General features: G+C 42.8%; 1 protein-coding gene across 3 annotated transcripts in view; it reads left to right on the top strand.

Moving 5' to 3' along the window:
- Window positions 1-24,997, top strand: part of LOC115205171 (choline transporter-like protein 1) — a 29,842-nt gene extending 4,845 nt beyond the window's left edge. The window contains exons 2-17 of one of the 3 annotated variants that reach the window (XM_029770876.1): window positions 1,978-2,133; window positions 3,841-3,930; window positions 5,166-5,308; window positions 11,257-11,393; window positions 12,497-12,590; window positions 13,079-13,248; window positions 14,091-14,180; window positions 14,383-14,549; window positions 14,928-15,114; window positions 15,392-15,560; window positions 17,502-17,658; window positions 18,650-18,733; window positions 18,853-18,990; window positions 19,582-19,818; window positions 20,688-20,789; window positions 21,998-24,997. In XM_029770876.1, coding sequence (XP_029626736.1) covers window positions 2,017-2,133; window positions 3,841-3,930; window positions 5,166-5,308; window positions 11,257-11,393; window positions 12,497-12,590; window positions 13,079-13,248; window positions 14,091-14,180; window positions 14,383-14,549; window positions 14,928-15,114; window positions 15,392-15,560; window positions 17,502-17,658; window positions 18,650-18,733; window positions 18,853-18,990; window positions 19,582-19,818; window positions 20,688-20,789; window positions 21,998-22,021 — 2,106 coding nt within the window. In that variant the 5' untranslated portion in view covers window positions 1,978-2,016 and the 3' untranslated portion in view covers window positions 22,022-24,997. Of the gene's footprint in view, window positions 1-1,977; window positions 2,134-2,554; window positions 3,099-3,123; window positions 3,681-3,840; window positions 3,931-5,165; window positions 5,309-11,256; window positions 11,394-12,496; window positions 12,591-13,078; window positions 13,249-14,090; window positions 14,181-14,382; window positions 14,550-14,927; window positions 15,115-15,391; window positions 15,561-17,501; window positions 17,659-18,649; window positions 18,734-18,852; window positions 18,991-19,581; window positions 19,819-20,687; window positions 20,790-21,997 lie in introns of those variants that run through there. The other 2 variants (XM_029770877.1, XM_029770878.1) reach the window with 2 other exon arrangements.
- The last annotated feature ends 953 nt before the right edge of the window (window positions 24,998-25,950 follow it).

Here is a 25,950-nt window from a genome sequence, read left to right as displayed (position 1 = left end):
GCAGCACGGCTGGCCCTTAAAAGTACACAGAGAGCTAACATTATGACATGCATGTCAATTTCTCATGGCTCAAAGTGGAAGAGAGATTGACTTCATCATTACTTGTTTTTGTAAGAGGTGTTGACAAGTTGAATATACCGAGCTGTCTGCTTAAAATTCTAGCACACAGCTCAGACACCCATGCGTACCCCACAAGACATGCCACCAGAGGTCCCTTCACAGTCCCCAAGTCCAGAACAGACTATGGGAGGCACACAGTACTACATAGAGCCATGACTACATGGAACTCTATTCCATATCAGGTAACTGATGTAAGCAGTAGAATCAGATTTAAAAAAGCAGGTAAAAATACACCTTGAGGAACAACGGGGACTGTGAAGAGACACACACAAATGTATAGACACATGAATACGCACACATTTTGATATTGTTGTATGGTGTTATTGAACATTTTGTGTTGTGGACATGTGGTGGTGTAGGGATGTTATATGATGTACTGTTTTATCTTCAGCTCATTCAGTACAAACATAGTTCACTGTTTTATCTGTTGTTTTATATGTAATGTGGGTGCTTTGGTGTGTTTGGGCCCCAGGAAGAGTCAGCAGCTAATGGGGATCCCTAATAAATACAAATACAAATACCATGCATAAAAGAGGAAACAGAATTGGATTATGACCTTTCCACTCTGCCAATCTGAATGGGAAACTCAGCTGGTTCAGAGGTCAACTAGGCCTACTCAAAGCTCAATAACTTATCAACACATTAGCCAGGCTTCTGATCAGATAGAGCATATTCTCAGCAGACCACCTCCAACACTCTAATCAGAAAAGGGACAGTTCAAAGTTTGCCAGCCATTTACATACCTCAAAAGTGGGCTAAAGCCAAGTTGATGTCATCCCATTATAGGCATCAGGAGAAATCTGCAGCGCATGCCTCACTCCCTTAATTAATGTGAAAGATGGGAAGAATGTATTAGTAATATTTGCAGAAGCCTAGTACTGTGAAACAAATAACAGTACAGAAAATGTAATGTTATTAAGCACCAACATTTGGAGTACACTGATCTGTGACTGGTGACTCAATTCTTTCCAACTTACATTGCAGTAAATTAAAGGTCCAATGCAGCCTTTTTTATCTCAATATCAAATAATTTCTGGGTAACAATTAAGTACCTTACTGTGATTGTTTTAATTGTAAATGGTCTAAAAGAAACAAAAGTAGCTTCTTAGCAAAGAGCAATTGTCTGGGAGTGGTCTGAGTGGGGAGGGGAAAACGGAAAACTAGCTGTTATTGGCTGAGAGGTTTGGAACTCTCTTTCTTATTGGTCATTAAACTATTTTACCGCAGGCAGGACAAAACTCCATCCCACCAAAACAGGCTGAAATTTCACCACTGAATCTTTGACCAGTCCATCCATTTTACATTTTGTTGCTGGGATTGGGTAACCCTACTGCTTTGCTGACTCCTCCAACTTTCAATGTTTTTCACAAAGTGTGACTGCTCTCTAGTGGTGGAAACCAAAATGGAAAGAAATTACACCACTTCATCACTCTGTACTGTACACAGAGAAATCATCTACAAAATGATAACTCATCAAATGTTGCTCATTAATCGATTTAAATGATGTAAATTTCATTAAAACAAACGCAGAGAACACTTCATCTGTTAAGAAATGTTTTGTCTACATTGTAGCCATATAGTGGATGATTAAAACATGGAAGGGTAATCAAAAAGGACAAGGAAAACAAAGCACTCACTTGTTATGAGGACACACACCTCTACACTCCCTACATTTGAGAAAGGGGTGAACAGGCTGATAATGCACACTCACTCATTACAGCCTTACAAATAAAAACACCACGTGCATGTGCGCGCGCGCACACACACACACACACACACACACACACACACACTACTCACTCTCTCCCTGGTACAACAGAAAACAATGGAACAAAGGCCCCTTTTTTTTGCCCTCAGACTGCCATCTCCCTGCTATTGCTGTACACAGCCTAGAAGATGGAACAGAGAAGACCAACAAGCGGGTCTCAGCAAGGGAGGCCCAGGAAAAAGGTGGACAATCCATATTTGGGGACAGACTACAGCATGCAGATAAGTCCTGGATACCGTATGAGAGTGAGGAAGGCGTTAATATATCTTTGTGGGGAACTTTTGAGGAAAAGTTTTGGGAAAAGTGATTTGTGGTTATTTTTTCAGATGGAAAGACATTAGATAGGTATGTCTACTGTATTCATTTAATTCTGATTATATGAGTTTGTCAACAAATTAATCTTTCAAAAACGAAATAGGCAGTTGATAGAATATTGATCAAGTAGTTTAGGCTGGAGCATCATCTCTTGGCTGATAAAAATGCATAAATGTATTAGACTCATGTGTATGCTATGGGTTTATTAGGCTACTGTTCACTGTAGCCAATTTGGAATTAGATGAACAGCAATTGTCATTTCCATTGTGTTCATTTTAATTTGATAATCGTGACACAACATTTTTTTATTGGAACATGCCCACTTAGCTATTCTACAGCCATTTACAATTGTAATATGTGCATCATGTCTTTTTAGGCCCACAACATCTCTGGTTTACAGCATTTCTTATAGCCTGTTATGTACCAGTGCGTCATCATGTGTGGTCACAGTGGATGGACAGAAGGCGGGTAATACAACGACAAAAAGGCGGCGCGTTTGGAAAATCGCGCGCTCCGCCCAACGTCCCGCCATCCTCCTGTTATCTAGTCGCGTGCCAAATGCGCAGGCTCAATGAGATGAATGGACGCTACCTTCCTTTTCCGGCTGCACCTGCACAATCCCCCCAGGAAGTGTGGTGCGATAAATCCTAAAGTATTAATCCCTTATACCTGGAGGAAGGAGACCGATATTAGTATGCATTTTGGATGGAATATACCATTTGTGTCGCCTTTCTAATCTACAGATCGTTTAAATCGGCGCGACGCAATTAATGCGGGGTAAACATAATACCGTTAACTCCCTGCAAGTTTGGGTTATTGTTTTTCTTGCGCTGTAGCGTTGAGCTATTCGAAAATCTAACCCTGTCCTGCAATGGGATGCTGCGGTAGCACAGAGGTAAGATACCGATTTCCCCCCACCCCTATGTTGCATTCATTGTTTTAATGTCGCAAATGGAACATAATGGAACGGAGGTTAGGCTACGCTGCTACATTGTTGCGACCGCTGTCATCCAATGACTATTCTCACCACCCCAGTCAGATTAGATAAGAAGCCTAGGCTATGTTCATCGGGGAAGGCTAGTGTAATCCTATTATTATCGAAACCGACAATGAAATATTAGGCTGTAGCTTCATTACAATGGGACAATAATTTGTCTTCTGGTTTTCTAGTGCATTTACCGCCGACGTTTCGTACGGGCTACCGCTTGAAAGCAGTTTTGCATACCATAAATAGCTCGTGAGCACCGTTAGCCTTGTAAACAAACCTCACCTCTCGCAATGTGCGAGATTTGACGCTATTGAACGGCGCCTTGACAATGAAGCAGAGAGTATGGTTAAGTGTGACTTGTTTTCAACGCGAAGTGTAACGACGTTTCTTTACTGTCGGCCACAAATAGCCTTTATCTACGAAAATTAGATGTCAAAGTGAAATTGCGGGGGACAAAGGAAGTCAGAACTTGGCCTAATGACATTCACGGTGACTGCCAGACGGGGCGCGTTCCATTGAGGGACATTTTTTGTGGCATATGTGAAATAATATTTGTGTAGCCTACATTGTCACGATTTGAATTGACGAAGACACCTATAGACTATTTGCTAATGTGGCACTGCCGATGTGTTGGTATTTTGTTTTCCAGAGGACAAAGAGAGAATGGAAACCCTTGGAGGATCGAAGTTGCACGGATTTGCCGTGGTTCCTTTTATTTACTGTTTTCTGCGTCGGAATGGTAAGTAGCCAGTATGCCGATTCATTTGACGGTTGCAAACAAAGAGCAATGTTAAAACCAGAAATGTATAGGTTAAAACACAATAAAGACAAGGCTCACATCAACGAAAGACGTTTAACTTGTCATGACACTCTTTTTTTTTAAATGTCCAGCTGATTGTTTGCCTGACAAGTGTCACCTGAGTCAGGTTGCAACACCGCCTCAGTTCAGCCAGTTAGCTACAAGCATGCAGACATTTAACACCTGCTGAAGTGTAAAATTGAAGAGTACTTTGACTTTTGAGAATGGTTAACATATGGCTAAAATTTATGAAACAAACAAAACCCATCTGAAGAGGTCAATTTACCAGTCATTTTCACTGCTGTTATGTTGTGAACACACTTTAACATCATGCAGCACTATCTATTACAGACATGGAATGATGTGTTTCTTGTTACATACAGTAGGGGTTTTCATTGACGTAAGCCTATTATTTAGGAATATCAGTATATTTTATATTTGCTACAGCATAGGCCTACTAGCCTATACTTCGAGTGAATATATTTTTTTCTTTGAATCTACAACTGAGTAAAGAGTGACTTGAAGAATGATGTTGTAACACACACACACACACACACACACACAAAATAGGTTTTGGCCCATGTTTGCACTCAAGCTTTTTGCATTTGAGTAGCTTTAGATGCCAGTAGCCAGTTAGCTGGAAATTGGCTGTTTCAAATCCCGGTCCTGGCGAAGGAGGAAAAATATGAATTTATTTCAGATGGTTTCCATTGCCTACTGTTTTGCCTTTCAAGCAAGACACTTAATACACCCTAAATAGTTCCAGGGACACTGGCACTGCACGGCAGATGACCCTGTGCCTCTCCCAAAATGTCTGGTGTGTTGTTTGGAGAGTAGAATAAGAATAGCTGTTGTAACAGATGGACAAATTAATTAGAATTCAATTTCTGTGATTTTAATCTGTGTACTTTAAAAAACACAGGTCACTTCAAGCTGCTCAGTCAGCAGGATTTGGCTGTTGGTGTTTTAGTGGTGCTTTTCATTAAACTATCCGTAAGCTTCGCAGTTAGTCAGTATGGTACATTACATTTAATAGCTGTCAACAATGCATTTATACACAATCATACCCCACTATCTCTCTCACACACACACACACACACACACACACACACACACACACACACACACACACAGTGTATTGAATTTGCAGCATTGAATGCTAATGCTTCTTTCAGGGGAGTATCTTTGGGTTCACCATTGCCACGGGGGGCGCAGCCCGCCTGGTCTTCGGATATGACAGCTACGGGAACACCTGCGGCCAGCGCAATGAGCAGATTGAAGGGGTCAGGCTGAGTGGACTGGATCAGACGGACAAAAAGTGAGTCTTACTTTCTCACCCATCTTTCAATCATACTCCTCTCTCTCTCTCCTATCTTTTTCTCACCCAACTTTCACTCTTTTAGCTCAGCGGCTGTGCCATTTTGCCAAAACCCACCACTCTGTTTACAAATACAAATGTTAGGGTGAATTAGGCCATTATTGAGAAATGTTAAGAAGTAGCTTTGCCCCGTTGCTCATTGGTTCAATAGAAATGTCAAATTTAAATAATTTTTCCCATGGCCTACGGGAATCTAGCATAAATAAAACCTTGAGTAAATATGCAGAGGCATAAGGACGTTCTGTCACGCTGAACTGCATGTACTTAATGCACACGCCCTCGGAACACAGGTATTTCAGCCCACTTCATCTGCATGGCAGGCTGATTTACATCCCCCCTTTGGATTGACTGTGTGCTTAGTGCTTGGCTAGTGGTACAGACCTGTGAGTCATCAGCAGAGGGGCATTTATTTATTTTGGTTGTGCCGCTGAAGAGATATTAATGGTTTTGAAATCTCTTGGCTTGATGTTTTTCCCTTTAACGTTTGGATAGACTGATAGAAGATGGAATTGTTTATCATTTGAAAGCATGATGCTAGTTCCTAATGAACACCCATCATGTTAATGTGTCTGGATGTTATGCGTTTAAGGTTCTTAAAAGATTCTAAATGCAGATGCGGCGCTGCCAATGTTTACAGACGTAAGTTATAGGTAATCATAGGGTGTGGAGAACGAAAGTGGCTTGGTATCAGTTTGTGACAGTTAGTAAGTGTGCGGAGGAAGACGTTTCAGGAGTGGGTTCTGGCTGACACAAGGAAGGAACCTGTCACCCAACACTCTGTCATTGGCTGGGAGTCTCGGTCTCTATTTTGTATTTCTCTCTCGCTCTCTATTTTTCGGTCTCTCTATCTGTTTTTCTTTCTCGCTCTCCTTTGCTCAATTTCTCTGTTTATCTGTATCTCTCTCTCTCTTCGCTTTCTTTCCATACATCGTTGTTTACGGCTCTGTTTCTGCTGTCGGGTGGTGCCAACACCGCCTTGTCTCCGCAACACTTGGCTCGGTCTCACCAGTGTCTCCCCAATGATTTTTTTTTTTCAGCAGCAGTAGCAGTTTGCAGGGTGGGGGGGCGATGACGACACTGCTCGCTCTTCCTTTGGAACAACCACAAACTGGCTGACTTGAGCATAACACCCACACAGTTAATTTGTGCTGAACTGTCTACAGTTCCATTTTAGAGTGGAGAGTTGTATCAACAATGAGTAAGCTGATTTCACTTGTAGTGTGCTCTTGATCCTTGTGGTAGGGTTGTGTAAAAACATGCCTGTGGGCAAGGCCATTTTGAAATGAATAACTATAGGGATATTGGACGCTTTGTTGTACATGGTTATTCTGTTGCTTGATACCCCCGTGACTAGCATGCCAGTTTGATAGTCACTCATTTGCCCAGTTTGAAATCATCCTCAAACCTCTAGTCCTGGGTAATTGTGTGTGTGTGTGTGTGTGTGTGTGTGTGTGTGTGTGTGTGTGTGTGTGTGTGTGTGTGTGTGTGTGTGTGTGTGTGTGTGTGTGTGTGTGTGTGTGTGTGTGTGTGTGTGTGTGTGTGTGTGTGTGTGTGTGTGTAGACAGGCCCTCAAAAATGTATAGCGGCTTTATTAACATTTAGAAATTCAACATCCTTTTGCCCTTGACCTTTTTCAGGCTCACTGGTTAGCCCCCCCCCCCCCGTCCATTATCACCACAGAAGCCAACAATGATGTGCTTCATCAAAGCACCTTGACAGGGTTGGTCTATTGATATGACTGACACGCACACTAGGGTTGAATACAGGTGACCGGTATCCAGGGACATCCCGTCCAAGCTCCTTCCCGTTTCACGAGGAAAAATAATGACGGGACTCGTGAACCAGTAACATAAAAATGTATGCCGCACTTATGCAAAAATACAAGATATGCAGGTGTGACAAGCTGCATGAATTGGACGTATCAACTCTCTGGCATCATTCATATATTAGACCAGTCTTCACAATGCAAGCAGCCTACCATATTTAGCCTACTTAATGTAAAGTCTCCATTAGAAAACATCACTTAGTTGTGTAACTTCTATAAATTGGATTGCTGACTATCATGTGTAGGCTACAAGCGACTTCTCAACGCAGTTACTGAAGAAAAGGTCCATTTCACATTCACAAATCTCCAAACTACAGTGCCTTCAGAAAGTATTCACACCCATTGACTTTCCACATTTTATTGTTACAGCCTGATTTTTTTTTTTTTAATTGACTAGGTGTAGATTTTGTTGGTCACTGGCCTACACACAATACCCCATAATGTCAAAGTGGAATTCAGTTTATATTTTTTATTTTTTTTTACAAATGAATAAAAAATGAAGAGCTGAAATGTCTTGAGTCTAAGTATTCGATCCCTTTTGTTATGGTAAGCCTAAAGTTCAGGAGTAAAAATGTGTTTAACAAGTCACATAAGTTTTAATGGACTCACTGTGTGCAATAGTGTTTAACATGATTTTTGAATAACTACTTCATCTCTGAACCCCACATACAATTATCTGTAAGGTCCCTCAGTCGAGCAATGAATTTCAAACAGATTCAACCACAAAGACCAGGGAGGTTTTCCAATGCCTCTTAAAGAAGGGCACCTATTGGTAGATGGGTAAAAAATCAGACATTGAATATTTAAAAAAAGATATAATTTTAATTTAACTAGGCAAGTCAGTTAAGAACAAGTTCTTATTTTCAATGACGGCCTAGGAACAGTGGGTCAACTGCCTTGTTCGGGGACAGAATGACAGATTTTTACCTTGTAACCTTTCGGTTACTAGTCCAACGCTCTAACCACTAAGCTACCTGCCGACCCTATGAGCATGGTGAAGTTATTAATTACACTTTGGATGGTGTATCAATACACCCAGTCACTACAAAGATACAGGTATTCCAGTTACCGGAGAGAAAGGAAACGGTCAAAGATTTCATCATGAGGCAAATGGTTAGTTTAATTTAGTGATAGGAGAACTGAGAATGGATCAACAACATTGTAGTTACTCCACAATACTAACCTAATTGACAGTGGAAAGACTATACAGAATAAAAATATTCCAAAACATGCATCCTGTTTGTAACAAGGTACTGCTGCAAAAAATGTGGCAAAGCAATTAAGATACACAGTGTTATGTTTGGGGAAAACACAACACATTACTGAGTACAACTCTCCATATTTTCAAGTATAGTGGTGGCTGCATCATGCTATGGGTATGCTTGTTGTTAAGGACTGGGGAGTTTTTCAATGGAAAAAAATAATAAATGAACAGAATGGAGCCAAGCACAGGCAAAATCCTAGAGTAAAACCTGTTTCAGTCTGCTTTCCACCAGACACCGGGAGATGAATTCACCTTTCAGCAGGACAATAACCTAAAACACAAGGCCAAATCTACATTGGAGTTGTTTACCAACAAGACAGTGAATGTTCCTTAGTGGCAGAGTTAGTTTTGTCTTAAATTTACAAAAGAAATCTATGGCAAGACATGAAAATGGTTGCCTAGCAATGATCAACAATCAATTTAACAGAGCTTGAAGAATTTTGAAAAACCATAATGGGCAAATGTACAATTCAGGTGTAGAAAGCTCTTCGATACTTACCCAGAAAGACTTACAGCTGTAATCGCTGCCAAAGTTGATTCTAACATGTATTGACTCAGGGGCTTATCTAATCAAGATGTATTATAAATTCTAACATTTGTAGAAAAATTGTTTCTTCCACTTTGACAGAGTATTTTTGTCTTGATTGTTGACAAAAAAAAATGACAAATCCATTTGAATCCCACAAAATGTGGCTAAAGTCCTGGGGTGTGAATACTTTCTGAAGGTACTGCAGCTTTGTGGCGCTGGTAGAGGCATATAAACATCTCACTGTGCGTTGTGCCTACAAACACGTTCTAAGAAATATACATTTTCAATATTGTTCCATCATGTTACAGTAACAAAAGCGAGTGCATGGGATTACCTAGTCAGATTCGCAGGGATTTGGGACTGAATCTCTGCTACTGGGCCTATTTGTTTCTCTGTTTGTTTAGCTTTGAATCTGTTCCCTGTTCGTCGCCACAGTAACCGGGTTATCACGGCGCTACATCAACGAAATAGTGTGATGACTTTGACAGAACTTTCAGTTGATTAAATTGTGACTAATACAACAAACTTAGATTCCAGTCCATTTTTTTTTCATGTCAGATTTATTTTGTTGCTATTACATGCGTTTAAATAGCATTTCTGGTTCGAACAGGAATACCAGGATGGGTGCATACACATGGACAGGCGCTGTAGACTGAGATCACTGGATTTAATGCTGGCCCCCAGCGTGTGTGTGTGTGGAAGATAGTTTCATTAGAAGGCTGTTTTGTCAGTTTGGTGTTTGATAAGGTTGATAACAAGGAGAGAACTCATACATACATACACACTTGCCCTATCGGCCGCAGAGGGTGTGAGTTTTGACTGACGGCACTCGCCTCAAGCGCAACCACCTAATGCTGAACTCCGTTGAGAATGCAGCTGTCATGGGATTCAATTAAGGACTACACAGCTGTCAATCCTGTTTCTCTCTGTCGCGCTCTGTGCTTCCCCTCCTCACTTCATAATCTTTCTTGGTAGATCTTCTCTTCGTGTCATTAGACAGAATAACACAGCAGTGGTCTATAAAGTATTGCTTTCTTGGTGGTAGTCAGACATGGTTTGTCCTCAAGTTTTTGCCATTTCGTTGGTGAAAAAAGTCTAGCATCATTGCTGGTGTGGTTAAATCTAGGCTCAGTTGAGGTTGTGTTCGGTGCTGTATTCAGTCCTGCCCTCAGCAACCTTTTACGTGACCTACCTGTGCGAGGTATAGGCTAGTGTCACATAATGCGATCATTAGTGACAACAAAGTCAGAGCTTAAGGGATAACTGGTCAGGGTTTATTTGGCTAATACTATTAAGCAGCTCCTCGCTCACAAGGCAGGGGCCAAACGTAAACAGTAAAATGCTGTAGGCCTATTCTTCTGGCCATGGCTGCTGGTTGATGATCCAGGATCAGTTTATCCAAGCCCGATCCTAACCTTAGCTGTTAGGAAGAACTGCCCTCGACTATTCTGATCAATCCAGAGTGACTTGATTTTCATATCGGTCTTCCTTTCAACCAGCATGTGTGCAGTGCAAACCACTGAGCCTGCTTATGAATCACCAGAACAGTTCATTTGGACTACGTTCACTTTAACCTGACCGAGACGTTTGTCTGGACCAGTGTAACTACACTGGCCTAGACATAGACTGGGCTTCACCAATGTAGACACTACTGACTTCATTCTCCCAGCATTGTTATGTTTGTCTATGTATATTTTTGTTCATGTTCAGCTTTTGTGTGCAACACCCAGGACAATTGCTCCTGCAAGTGTGTGTGGGCAGGCGAGGTGCCCACCCCGTAGTGTATAAAATCACCAGACAGATGGACAACAGTGAAGGATTCTCTTATAAAAATGTCCTTGTTCCGTTCTCTCTCCGTTCCACTTGCCAAGTCCCATGGACCAGTTCCAACAGCATCAGCAGCCAAAGGCTCTCTTGTCTCGTGCCATTTGTTTGATCATATCTCAGTGAATAAGGTATTGTGGAGGCATTGTGCTTTGCTTTGTCCCCAAAACGAACAGGACATTGAGGGGAGGTGTAGGCTTCAGGACTTTCAGGTCATTTTGTGGCTTTTGTTTTCCTCTCTCAATATCACATTCCCACGCCCACATTTTCACATTCCCTTCTTTCTCGTGACTCATTCCTCATATCGGTGATGAGGGAAATGGATTTTATTGACAAAGATCAGAAACAAATTGCTGAAATTCTCACATCCCTTGTTACTCATTCCTTATGTAGGTGTTGATAAAGAACATCTTAGTCTTTTTTTGTTTGTTTGTTTTTGTCTGTAGATATGTGTTCTTCCTGGACCCGTGTAACATTGACATAGTGCAGAGGAAGATCAAGTCCATGGCCCTGTGTGTGTCCGTGTGTCCTGATGAAGAGCTGACGACATACCAGGACCTCAAGCGGTTTGCCATGCACAACGGTGAGTAAAGTGGGGGGCCCCGAGTCAAACGGAGTGAACACTGTCAGCGTTACACTTTTCTGCCGTCAAACCACACAAAAACATAAGACTGACAGCGTATTGAACCATTCGCTGAGTCTCTCTTCCTCTCAGTAACTCTATTGGTCATGCTGTGGACCCCGACACATGCAAGGTATTGATTTTGAAAATCTGCTTGTCGATAGCGGGCATGTCATGATTTGTTACGGATGGAAGCTCTTGAATTTTAGTCGTCACAATATCACACATCCGTATGTATTTTTTTTTTTTTTTTTAGCACCACAAATCTTTAGATGAGGAGGCATAAAATCAACTCAAGACTGTCCCGTTAGGAAAGCGTGGTATGAGGAGCAGGTGCTTCTCTTCCCCCATCAACAGAAGGCTACTAGGTCCTCATTACAGCAGCCATCCATCACGTCATTGACAGTGACTCACTGCCATCCTATGGAACGACAAACACTTTCCACAAACGGTGACATGCCCGTGACCCTGTGTGCCATCGACCCCTTAATACTGTCTTTTCATTCAGCACACACACACACACACACACACACGGTCTGGCACAGTGGGGGCACCTTGGCACATGTGGAGAGCGAACTAGATTAACAAAGGCACCATTAAGGACAATTTCACCCGTTGCTGTATGGGTTCTATTGTTTGTGCCACCCTAGTCCGTCCTTCAGCTAGGCTCGTGTGTCTACTGTCAGTACTGTATATATTTATCGTGACACACACACACCATGTATGCCCCCATGATAGACCGGACTGGGTTTATGTAACTTTGCTGTCTCAAGGGGTCTTGTGTTCTGATTCGACTGGCTGATTCTGAATTCCCGGGGCGGTGAGCATAACACCGTTAATGAGATTTTGAGGAAATGCGATTTCATCCATCATTATGCATAACCTGCTCAGTTGCATAAAGGGGAAATGATGGAATCTGGATCAGGATATTTTGGTCTAGACACGATATTGTGCAATAACTTTGATCACTTTTGGGGAGACTGAATTTCATTTAATGATCCTTGTGTTGCTTGGCGTGTTTTTATGGCTGCACTTTAAAAAATATTTGTCTCTCTTTCACTCAGGGTCGGAGCTGTGCTCCTACGAGCTAGCCGGCCACAAATATCCCAGCCTTCCAGAGAGGTTTGACAAATGTCCCAAACTTCCAGTTCCACCAAGGTAGGAAGCCTTAACATTAGGGCTGCATTTCAATGTGTAATGTGATATTTCACAATTTTAAGTACTGCGATTTAATGTTCCAAACACTATATGTCTACTACAGAGAGATGAGAGAGGGCATGAGAAAATTAGTTTTGATCAGTCATGGAAATAGGTGCTCACTATTTTAAAAAGGTGGAGAACAAGCAATAGGATGAAAAATACCTGAGTTTTGACGCAGGTACAGATCACTAGCGCTAGCTAACGCTACCTAGCGAAACAAAAAACTACAAATCAGTACTTGGATTCAAAGTATCAATATATTTTATTTAACTAATTGGTTATTTTCCCCCATCACTTATTTCAATAGTCTTAGACTGCTTCCTTTCCTCTTCTCATTCAGACCCATTAAAGGACTTTCACTTTAACCAGTTGTGTAAATCAGAGATTGTTTTAGAGAACCTCCCAGGTCATGTGACATTTGACCTCTACTTCGCTCCATCCCACAGCAAATCTCTCCCGGTGTTCAACCGCTGCACGCCGGTGGACATCTCCTGCTATGCCAAGTTTGCCGAGGCTGTGGTGACATTTGTGAGCGACAACAGCGTGCTGCACAGGCTGATCGCTGGTGTGATGGCCAGCAAGGAGATCATCGTGGGCCTCTGCCTGCTGGCACTAGGTGATGACCTCATCTGCAGGCGTTTGTTGTCAGCAGTATCTCAGGGGGAGGCTGGATAGGTATAAGCAATATGGTGACATCTCCACCAATCGGGGTTAAGGTTGAACTACTGCCATTACTATCCAATTATTTCAGATGGAGAGCCAGGGCAAGGGGATACGGGCTGTTGCTGGACAGGGCCTCAGCCTCTGAACCCAGTGGGAGTGAATAACCTGACTCTTCATTGTATTTCTGGGGCCCACTAGTCTCTGAGCCTTCCCTAATGTGAGCCAGTAAAGAATAGGCCTGCATAGGAAACATCTGTCCTGCTCTAGTGCGTTCTGCTGATTTCTCCATATCGGTATGATGTGTCAGTACACAGGCAGTTACTGTAGGTCAGACATGGACGGTGGAGAAATGCAGCGCTGGGTGGAAAATACAGCAATGTCATCACATCTTTGAGTCTCCCTTGAGACTGTAGGCCCTCTTTGGAATGAGAGGAAGAAGGCTTGAAGGTAAAGGGCATGCCATGGGAGCCATGAACTTGTCCATTTGTGAGTTAAAGCTGACACCTTCAGAGTACATGTGTGTTAGGGTTGGACAAAGTTCTCCTATGTGTCAATTCAAGGACAGGTTTTTTTTTGTGTGTTTTTTTTGTATGCTTTTAATGTTGGAAGGAAAAGGATTTGAATATTGTGAACTGATCCTTACTTGGGGAACTCCTGAATGCTTATTCATGATCAGTTTTGATGTTTTTTGTGGGGGGGTAGGGTAGGGTTGAGGCTGAGGGCAGGGTTAGCTGATACTAGATTTGTCTTTTTAAAGGTTAGTTTAAGTGCCGTTGTGCCTGTGTTGTGCTGCAGTGCTCTCCATGATCCTGATGGTGATCATCCGCTACATCTCTGCTGTGCTGGTCTGGATCCTCACTGCCACGGTGGTCCTGGGCTCTCTGGGTGAGCTCACTTCCTGTCTCTCCTGGCCTTACTTCCTGGCCAGGGTTTTGATCAATCAAGGATAACTGAAAACAATGACATAGAATGAATGTTAAGTGCAAAACTATGATAATTCTTGGCTGTTCCTCTTTGCATTTAGCAGTGTGCAGCTGTTCAATCTGTCAATGATGCAGCACCTTAAAAGCAGCCTGTTTTTCTGTAGCGGGCACAAGCATTCTGTGGTGGCTGTACATAAACCACCGGTTAAATGTCAACGAGACCCTATCTAAAGAGACCACAGAGACTAAAGATGTTAAGAAGGAAGCCGAGATGTCCAGGGACTATGCCCAGACGCTGCTGGTGTACGCCATCGCTGCCACTGTATTCACAGTGAGTACAGTTAGTGTTTGTGTTGAAAGGGAGACTGGGGGCAACCAAGCCTAGTGCTGCTTTGAAATCTCAAACTCCTGGCACTACCCATTCTTTTTTTTTACATGTATTTTTATTTATTTTTTCTTCTTACACCCTCCTCTGTTGACTCTCACCTTCCTTTCACTCTCTCTCCTCTTGGCCATCTTCCATTTGTTTTCTCTCTCTCACCCTTTGTCTTCCGGTCTCTTGTCTTCCCATGTCCCACCTTGCTCTTTTCTCTTCACTCACTTGCATCCTTTTCCCACCTTATCTCTCTCCCTCTCTTTCTACCTCAAAGTCTGCTTGATTATCCCCTTCCTCTCTCTCTTGTCTCATCCTCTGATTCACTCTCTTCAGGTGATCCTTCTCCTGCTGATGCTTTTCATGAGGAAGCGCGTGGCGCTGACCATCGCCCTGTTCCACGTGGCCGGCAAGGTGTTCATCCACCTGCCGCTGCTCACCCTGCAGCCCTTCTGCACCTTCCTGGCCCTGCTCCTCTTCTGGCTCTACTGGAGCCTGGTGCTGCTCTTCCTCGGGACCACCGGTGAGGGAGGAAGGGTGTCCCGGGGGGGGCGGGCAGGCAGGCAGTGGTCCTCTTTTGAATGTGCTTGAAGCGAAAAAGGAGAGAGGAAAAAGGGAGGTATAAATGGGAAGGGGAATGAAAACAGGAGAGAGGGAAAACCTCTTTACATAGGTAAGTGATTCATTCCAACACAACAGGACACTGCACTAGTATGGTTCAGTTCACTGGGTTGGCCTTATTCAAGAACTTTTCCAAACTAGTCCCGACCACTAGACTGAGTCTGACATGTCCCCCTCAGGGAACCCGGTCCAGAACGAGGAGACGGGTCTGACAGAGTTCCAGCTGACTGGGCCTCTGCAGTACATGACGTGGTACCACGCTGTGGGCCTCATCTGGATCAGTGAGTTCATCCTGGCCTGCCAGCAGATGACTGTAGCTGGGGCTGTGGTCACGTACTACTTCACAAGGTCTGGTTCAGAAATGTTTTCATGATTTATGTACAAATGTATTTATTTGATAGGATATTGGCTATAATCATGCTTAGTAACAATATTTGATTTTATTGTCTGTCACAAATTAGCTTAACCCATAAATACCTAGATTTTTTTTTATCACAGAGATATAGAAATTACAGAGAATAACAGGAATGTCAATTTAAACTTCTCTCTGCCCCCTCCCTTCACTGTCGCTTCATTTAATTTACTCATATTTTTTGAAGATTGTATTAACTACTATATGAGTGTAAGAATAACAAACTGAAATCCATGAGCATACAAAATATTAATGGATAAAGGCAACAAAATTAAAAAAATAAGCGTAAAAAAAAGTCAATGTCCTGCATTCTTAAAGGTCCTGCACAGTCATCCTATTTCCCAAGTAAAAATAGAATGACCAAAACATATTTTAACACTATTAAAATGCTCAGAATTGAAGATATTATACCCTTTCTCTGGGTATAACAGGCTGAGTGGGCAGGGAGATTATATTCATATGAGCTCACTTTGACTGACCACTCTTTGAAACGCTCTTGTGGTCGTTGCCAGGTAAACAATGGGCCACGTCATTCAGAGCTTAAATGGTATATTGCACCTCAACCCATTTCTCTGCAAAATGCTGTCATGGTCAACAGAGCTGATCATGGACTGTTAGATGTCAGACAAACAGCAGCAATACTCAATTGTATTTCTATTGTTTTGTAAATAATTACATAATACAGTAGTGCCTTTCCCTTTTGCCCTCAGAACAGCCTCAATTTGTCGGGGCATGGACTCCACAAGGTGTCGAAAGCGTTCAACAGGGATGCTGGCTCATGTTGACTCCAATGCTTCCCTCAGTTGTCAAGTTCGATGGATGTTCTTTGGGTGGTGGACTATTCTTGAAACACACGGGGGACACTGTTGAGCATGAAAAGCCCAGCACCGTTGCAGTTCTTGACACAAACCATTGCGCTCGGCACCTACCCAACCCCGTTCAAAGGCACTTAGATTTTTTGTCTTGCCCATTCACCCTATGAATGGCACACATACACAGTCCATGTCTCAGTTGTCTCAAGGCTTAAAAATCATTATTGAACTGGTCTCCTCCCCTTCATCTACACTGTTTTGAAGTGGATTTAACAAGTGTCATCAATAAGGGATCTGTCATGGAATGAGCAGGTGGTCTTAATGTTGTGTGTGTGTGTGTGTATAGCTCCTATTTTATTTTGAATTGAATGCAATATATTTTGTTCTTGTCTATAACTGTTCTGTACTTGTCGTGTATTTGTACGTTTTATGTACACCCCAGGAAGAGTAGCTGCTGCATGTGCAGTAGCTAAATGTAAGTCTCTCTGGATAAGAGCGTCTGCTAAATGACTAAAATGTAATTGTAATGAGATCCTAATAATCAAAACGCTATTACACACTGGGCTTCTGGCCCTCGATCTGGAGAGGGCATGGGACAGGTGGATTTCTTGTGAAGGACACTGATAGGACCTTGCACTTGGCAGGGTTCAGTGACATTCTGCTTGAATGAGCCCACGTGTCAAATTTGTTTGGGGCCTGCTGTGGTGTGCTGACGTAACCTGTTGTGCACGTGTGGACCAGATTTTACATCGCCAACATATTTCCACCTACTGTCGATTGCCTAGGGACGCACTGTCAATGACAGCAAGGAAGACTTCCTGGAGGCACGCCTTCCATCAGCTCCTGCCAGTCTGACAGGCTGTCTCGGTAGTGTACCTGTTTGCGTCCGGTCACAAAACTGCAGAGCCACGCAGTGAGGGGGCAGGTCTGACACCCAGTCCAATGGCCACGGGTTGGTGGCTTTTTGTCAAAGGCCTCGGAGAAGTCAGTGGTGACGAGGGTGGTTTATGGTGTTCTCTCTCCCGCTACCCTTCGTCGTCTCTCCCCCCCCCCCCCCCATTTCAGGGACAAGAACAAGCTTCCGGTGACGCCCATCCTGTCGTCAGTGTTGAGGCTGATGAGGTACCACCTGGGCACCGTGGCCAAGGGCTCCTTCATTATCACCCTGGTCAAGATCCCACGCCTCTTCCTCATGTACGTCCACAACCAGCTCAAGGGCAAGGTAACGCACACCGTTTACGCTCTTCTCTCTCTTCCATCTCCCTCTCCATCTTTCTGTCTGGCTCATTTTATTGTATGGAGAATAATAAAATGCTGTCCTGAGTGATGTGCAAGCTAATCAAGGCTAGCTTTTTGGCTTGTCAACAGTAGATTGAAATTGCAGTCAATGCCAACATGTTCGTGGTGTCAAATCAGTTGTGACATGGCATAGGCTATAATGACTTATGCCGCCTATCTTTGGTTGATCCGTTTTGGGCAGTTTACAGAAGAAAATGGAGGGAAAATGTTTATTGTAAAGTCCTATGCAGAGTTACAATGTATTTTAGGTTCAGAGAGCTGTTTGGGTTTGGTACGGTGCTGCCGATTTTATTTTATTTTTTTAAAATTTGTAATATTTAATTTTTTTCATTTTTTATTTAATTTTTTTAATTTTTTTGTTATTTAATTTTGTTTATTTTTATTTTATATATTTTTTTAAAATCTTTTTTTATTATTTTTTTAGGGTTGTTGGTTTGGATAATAAATTAGACATAATGACGAGATTTGAACTGTTACTCATTTAGGATAAACACATTAGATAACCACATTACGATATTATTATCATGCTATTTCTTATAGGTATTCTGCTTTATTCTCCTTGGTGGGTGATGTAAGCTAGTGTCTTGTCCTTAGCCTGCTGTTTGTTGTCATGCCCCAAGTGTTGTTGACTTGATCAATGGAGAGACACCCTGCAGTACACTGAATTGAAGGGATAAATTAACATTAGAGCTCTGAAAGGGGAGGTAACTTTACATGAGTGATGCTCCGAAAGAGAGCTTTAAAGTTCGGCACAGCAATCTGACTTTGGGTCTACGCCTGCTTCTCTTTTGGTTTAGCGTTGAGATGTAAGACAACCAAGTTCAGGAGCTCTGCGGGGAACTTTTTTCAAATCGATTTATCTATTTATTTATTTTTTTAAAGTAGTGCACTTCAGATTCCTCTCTCTCACACAGGAAAATGCATGTGCTCGCTGCATGTTGAAGACCTGTATCTGCTGCCTGTGGTGTCTGGAGAAGTGCCTCAACTATTTGAATCAGGTAGGAGCTCTTTCTTTCCCCCTAATTGGCCCATTGTTAAGGATGGATGAAGAGATGTTTTGTATCCAGCTTGTTCGCTGTAGTGACTGTAGTCTCTCTCGCTGTGTGTGTGTGTGTAGAATGCGTACGCGGCGACAGCCATCAACAGTACCAGTTTCTGTACGTCGGCGCGCGACGCCTTTGTGATCCTGGTGGAGAACGCTCTGAGGGTTGCGGCCATCAACGCTGTTGGAGACTTTGTCCTTTTCCTTGGCAAGGTGAGGGGGCTGCTGGGATAATGGAGGGCTTCAGAGTAGTGGACATTCATCCCTATACTTACAACGGATTTTTGTATTTTACCCCCCTTTTCGATCTTGTCTCATCGCTGCAACTCCCCAACGGGTTTGGAGAGGAAAGGTCGAGTCATGCGTCCCCTGAAACATGACCCGCCAAATCGTGCTTAACACCCGCCCACTTAACCCGGAAGCCAGCCGCACCAATGTGTCGGAGGAAACGCGTTCAACTGACGACCGAGGTCAGCCTGCTAGAGCGCCCGGACGACGCTGGGCCAATTGTGCGCCGCTCTATGGGACTCCCGATTGTGGCCGGTTGTGACACAGCCTGGGAATGAACCCGGGTCTGTAGTGACGCCTCTAGCACTGCGATGCAGTGCCTTAGACCGCTGCGCCACTCGGGAGCCCCCCCTTTACAATGGACTTTTTAAGAATGAAGCTGTTTCAAGAATTAAAATGGGGTTGACTTTTGTAAGAGGATGGCACTGTATTAATGCAGGATGTAACCAATGCAGTCAGTCGTCGTCATCATGTCACTGATGCATATCTTCTGTGCTTGTATGCGTGTTCGGTCAGATCCTGATCGTGACGTCCACAGCGTTCGCCGGCGTACTGCTGCTTAACTACCAGCGGGACTACGCAGAGTGGGTCCTCCCCCTCATCATCGTCTGCCTCTTTGCCTTCCTGGTGGCCCACTGCTTCCTGTCCATGTTCGAGATCGTAGTGGACGTGCTCTTCCTCTGCTTCGCCATCGACACCAAATACAACGACGGCACACCGGGCAGAGAGTTCTACATGGACAAAGCCCTGATGGTAAGCTATGCGAAGATATGGTGTACTGGTGGGATAAAACATTTTTTTTAATCTATTTCCGCATGTATGTAGGAGTGTGGTTTGTTTATTGGGTTGGCTATGAGCAATTCTCATGACAGTAGAACGGTATTAAACCTGACATGGACCAAAAATGGTTGATCTATGCAAAAAAAAATCTGAGTGTTTTAGAGGTCGTACTGTTCATTTAAGTTGTTGAACACAGTTTCTTTATCTTTGTATCTTCCCCCTCACTACATGCATCTTTGGATGCTCCATTTATCCTACAACTCAAAGTCATCCATGGATGAACATGTATTCAAAATGTGGCATTGAAATTATTTTCTTCCGTAACCTTATGCTCTTCTTTTGGGAGAGCTGTCAGCACACTTGTCAGGCATATCAGGGGGGAAAAAAACTCACAAAATATGCAAAGTGGCTTGTTTCATGTAGCACACAACCTTGAACATTTAATGAGAGGTAGTGGGAGAAATCAGAAGGGAGCCTTCTTGACTGGAGTTCTCTGGATGGATGTTTAAAAATGTAGAAGCTGAAAGGAAATTGAAAATATTCTTTGTTTGGGACTCAGCAGTAGCTCCATAATATATATTTTTTTATATAAATAGGCCAGAATAGCCCAGTTAGAAATGTTAGGTTTAGGATGATATAAGCTGCAATACGCAACTTATGTGGCACTCATAAGTAATACGGTAATTAGGAATATAGGTTTTTGCTTTGAAACTTAAGTACCAAGGATTCTGTGGTTTAATGATGAAGGAAATGCATTCATATGGTAAATTAAGCGTATATTAACCGACACGGGTGCGTTTCAGCACATGGTATGTGACATTGCTTTCCATTCCCCCCTGCAGGAGTTTGTGGAAAACAGCAGGAAGCTGGAGAGGGTGGCGGAGCGAGGGCGGAGCCGGCCCACTGAGGTGGTGTCGGTGGAGGGGGCGGAGATGAAGCCCATGGTGAGTGACAGCGGAGGGGGCGGCGACGTGGGCGGAGAAACTGAGGCGGTGGGCTGGGGCTTGGATGGAGGCGGGGGAGAGTGGGAGGAGCTGCAGGAGTTCCATGTGTATTACCTCCTGGCAGGGGTGCTGGTGGACTGGGCCCTGGGGGAGCAAAGTACCGTGGTCCCCTTGATCCTGTGCCTGACTGAGGACATGGTCCTCTTCTTCTTCGTCTACCTGCCCACCTCCACACTCTTCCTCTTTGCCACGCTGCTCCAGAAACCCTCCCCCGCTGTCGCACCTCAGCCACAACCGAAGCCACCTAAACAGTCTGCTTCGCATGCTAGCTAACGCATGCTATCTAATGCACAACCACGACATCACCCTCATCTCTACTAACTATTTTCTCACCTAACTTTTCAATCCCTTTAAGTTTTTTTTCATCGCCTGTCATCTCCTGGCTATCTTGAACCTGAAGTGTACATTTTTGTTAGCTTTTTTTTTGCCTTTTCATCACCATGGTGCTTTTTGGTAGAGAAGGACATGTCTGGTAGTGCAGATAATCAGCTGTCAGCTTAGAAAGATGGGGGCGCAAATGAACACAAAGGAAGCATACGAAATGAACAGTCCGCCCCCCCCCAAAAAAAAGTAAACAGCAGTGAGCAACAACAATGCCAGTTTTTTTTTTTTCTTTCTACCAGGGACCGATGGGGAGATGGATGTATGACTCATATTTCCCGTCTAATGTACCGTGCTACTGGATTTCCTGACGGAATTATTTAGACAGCTGTTAGGAGCTACTGAAGTTGCCAACTCTGTTTTACTTGTAGATTTGGCCTTTTCTTATCTCCTAGATACACTCAGATAGCATTATGGGTAAAATTATTCTTGTAATTTGGTAATTATAGAGGTAGTATCTCCCCTAACAGTTTAAAGTAATAAGCTATGTGTATTTGTCAATGCACAATCGGTGTTGATAACGGCAGCAATTCAGCTTTTACACAGGTGTATCCCTCAGCCCTCCTCTGAATGTCCAGCCTTCAGGGCACAAGATGGACCCCCTAACCTCCTCACCATTCCACTGCATGGTGTCCATTTTTTATTTTATTTTCATAACAGCTTGGAAATGGATCTCACCCTTTTTTTCACCCATTCCATCATTTTGTTAAAGACTGCATGCGATACTGTGAATGGAGTAATAACACTTGAATAACTTTGCTTTACAGGCTCCAGGAACAAGTTCAGCTTGACCAAAATCACCTAATGGGACTTTTTAAAGACATTCCAAAATGTTTATTTTTACCAATGTGTAACATGTTTACTATGGTTTCACTCCAGGGAATACAATATTTTAATAAGAAACTGTAAAAAAAAAAAAAAAAAAAAAAACACGATGTAATGAAGCACTTTATATTGAAGCCCTGCATATTTTAAAAGGCTGATGCATTTTTCGTAGTGATGTCCTTTTTTATAAGACTAAAAAAATAATTGCCATCTAGTCGAACACAGTACTAAAATGTATTGAAACACTTTGGGTTGGACATTTGTCATGCAATGATATAGCACTTAGATGTGTTTTTAATCAACCACTGAAACTTAAGTACGTTAGACTCACGTTTGCATTTGAATTGTGCGCAATGTAAGAGTTTTTGTTTTGAAAGTAGGTGTATTTTTTACCAGATTACAGCGAACTTCTAAACATTTATTTATTATTTTTTTTAAAATTGCTTCCCCAAGGCTGGCTGTGATTATTTATTTTTCTTACATTTTTGGGATGTACAGAAACCGAGGATGCGATCATACAACTGTGTGTAACAGCAGGGGGAAGGCCACTTCTAGTTCCCATGGTTTGGAGGGACGCAGAGACAAAGTTACTGCCGATTGGAAGTTTATCCCCTTACACCTAGACACTACTTATTAGCTATACAAGGGACCATGAGAAGTTTCTAGGTGTAGGGACTAGGGCTGTGGCGGTCATGAAATTTTGTCAGCTGGTCTCGTGGTAATTGACCGTTAATTAACATGAACATGTTTAACAACATCTGGCTTTCACACACAGCCTACAAGCCACTGATGCAGACCTTTGGAACATCTACAACATTTAAAAAAGTCTAAATCTATTTAATATAGCCTACAGATCTAAATAAACATGATACAAAGAAAATGTAGTCTATTTCAGAAGAACAGAATAGCATACTCTGAGTTGTCTTTATGTTTGACCCTGATTTGACTATGCTACACTTCACTAGTGTACCTACTAAGTACTAAGAGTTAATTTTGAATTGGACATGACATTAACAGAGAGAACTATCCAGAAGGCTGCAAAGTCTGTTGCTTTTCTTAGAACTCAACCAATTGTGCCCTAGTTTATTGATTCACTTGGTTTATTCATCAAACCAGTCAGTCTTTATGTGGATCGATGGACATTTGACCTAATTGGAGTCCTCTTCCACTGTTGTGGGAAGTCTCAGTAGAAAGCAAACTCAGACTTTGTAGCCCTCAAGCAATAACGCAACACCGTCAGTATTTACCACTACAAAAATGTCTTCCTACTTGCACTACAGTTTTTCAAGACAAACGGTCCTGGCATAGCGATAGCATCTCTGTGATGTTAGGTGAGGGGGACACAAACTCGCACTTTGCCTTAACCGGTTCCATAGGCTGCGCCCACTATGTTATTGGTTAGTGATGTGACTCCCATAAGTGTATAATGGGGAGGTAGAAGTGCTGTAAGCCTTAAAGTCCCCTCTTCTTTTTGCAGTAGATTTGTGTATTTGATATCCAGAGCACTGAATCCATCGACGCGACTGAAGAACTGTCCCCCCTTTTCTTATTTTATTGATCTTCTAAGTCAGAAAATGCTACCTTTTTGTTTATGTGAAGGGGTTCAGAATGGTATGAATTGCACATTATGATGTATGCAGTTATTTTCTAATGGGAGTTTAATAATGTGTTGACAAGACTGAATAGTATTCTGAAACTTAAGTGATCCCGGTGGATATTTATTGTTCTTGAAAGGAGAGGTGGCTGTGACTGTTCACATGATAACTTTTCATTTTCAGGCTCTCGTGTGAGAGAACAAGCGCCAGCCGTCCTTCACAAAAACAACGTTTCGAGATGGGAAAACTAAAGGATTTTGGTGCGCTTTTCTAGACCGTACACTAGGATTTACCCAGGAAATATTAAGAGCATGCATGTGAAGGTCAACCCGAATTGTTGCCACAGAAATCTAATGCGCAAGGCATGTTAAGAATTGCACTAAGGTGGTATTCATTTCAACACAGATCAATTTCAGATATCTGTAAAATAGTTAAATGTCTAGCTTGGTCAGTCAGTACAATTAGAGATTTTTCAGAGGACAGAACTTTCCCAAGTGAGCAAACTTGCCCTAAAAGACGCCTAGTGCAATCAAGGAATCCACTTATGACACAGTGCACACTACTAATAACTCTGCAATTATCTGGGTGTGTGTATTATAGAAGACCAAGATTATGACCATCGGGCACTACCAGTCATAACCCATGCCGTTCTGTTTGCCAAACTGTACCAGTCGATGCACACAATAGGAAACTCAAACACTGACAACTTGGACAGAGACGTTGTTGTGCTAAATGGGGGGAACACTGACGGTGTGTTCATTTTTCAGTTCTGGTTTATTTTTCTTTCAAACATTTTATTCGCCTGTAAAGCAAGCTGCTCTGCCAACAGCGGAGACGCGAGGCTTGATTTGTCAGAGCTTCTATTGGCGCAGAAAGCCCTACCACTTGGAAGAGGCAGTATTGTTAAAGCCAGTAGCTACTCTAAACGATGGACCATTAAACAACCTGCATGTTTTCCGTCCCGGTTTTATTCTCGCTCCCTTTTTTAGAGCGAGCCATCTATGTAGGGTGTGAATATTACGGCATTAGATCCACGTGACTTAACACTGACTTTACTGATAGAACAATAGCTTTACTCAGCAACAAAGCCACTGTTTTTCGAGATGAGTCAACCTCTTCTTCGTTCTTGGAAACAAACTGCGCGTCTATTCTTGTCACACAGGAATGGACAATTCCTAGAAAAAGATACTGTTATGAATAGGCAACACATCAGTTTAATTGTCTGGTAACACTAGCTTTTAGCTATTTCTCTGCGGTAAGGTTGTTTAACATTGGACAATGTTTGATTTTTATATTTATTATTTATGTATATTTGTTAAAGATAAAGGTAATAAATTGGAAAATGTACACTTGTCGTTGACTGTCTTAATTGTACTGTACATTTATATATACTTTTGGCCATGTCGTATGTGGACATCCTCGTTGAACATCTCATTCCAAAATCATGGGCATTAATTAATATGCTGCTATAACAGCCTCTACTCTTCTAGGAAAGCTTTCCACTAAATGTTGAAACATTGCGGAGACTTGCTTCCATTCAGCCACGAGCATTTGTGAGGTCGGCGCTGATGTTGGGCGGTATTCCAATTTATCCCAAAGGTGTTCGATGGGGTTGAGGTCTGGGCTCTGTGCAGGCCAGTCAAGTTCTTCCACACCAATCTTGACACGTTTTGCATGGGGGCATTGACATGCTGAAACAGAAAAAGGCCTTCCCCAAACTGTTGCCACAAAGTTGGAAGCACAGAATCATCTAGAATGTCAGTGTTAGTGCTGTAGAGTTAAGATTTTCCTTCACTGGAACTAAGGGGCCTAGCCCAAATCTTGAAAAAGAGCCCAAGACCATTATTCCTCCTCCACCAAAATTTACAGTTGACACTATGTATTTGGGCAGGTTCTCCTGGCATCGGCCAAACCCAGATTCATCCATCGGCTTGCCAGATGGGGAAGCGTGATTTATCACTCCAGAGAATGTGTTTTCTGGTGGTGGGCCTTACATCACTCCAGCTGATGCTTGGCATTGCGCATGGTGATCTTAGGCTTGTGTGCGGCTGCTCGGCCATGGAAAGTCATTTCATGAAGTTCCCGACGAACAGTTCTTGTGCGGATGTTGCTTCCAGAGGTTTGGAACTCCGGTAGTGAGTGTTCCACTTAACAATAACAGCACTTACGGATGACACGAGGCAGAAATTTGACGAACTGACTTGTTGGAAAGGTGGCATCCTATGACGGTGCCATGTGGAACATCACTGAGCTCTTCAGTAAGGCCATTCTACTGCCAATGTTTGTCTATGGAGGTTGCA

This window comes from Salmo trutta, chromosome 13, assembly GCF_901001165.1.
Source record: "Salmo trutta chromosome 13, fSalTru1.1, whole genome shotgun sequence".
NCBI lineage: Eukaryota > Metazoa > Chordata > Actinopteri > Salmoniformes > Salmonidae > Salmo > Salmo trutta.
The sequence above is the reverse complement of the archived record's forward strand: the minus strand, read 5'-3'. Positions and strand labels throughout refer to the sequence as shown.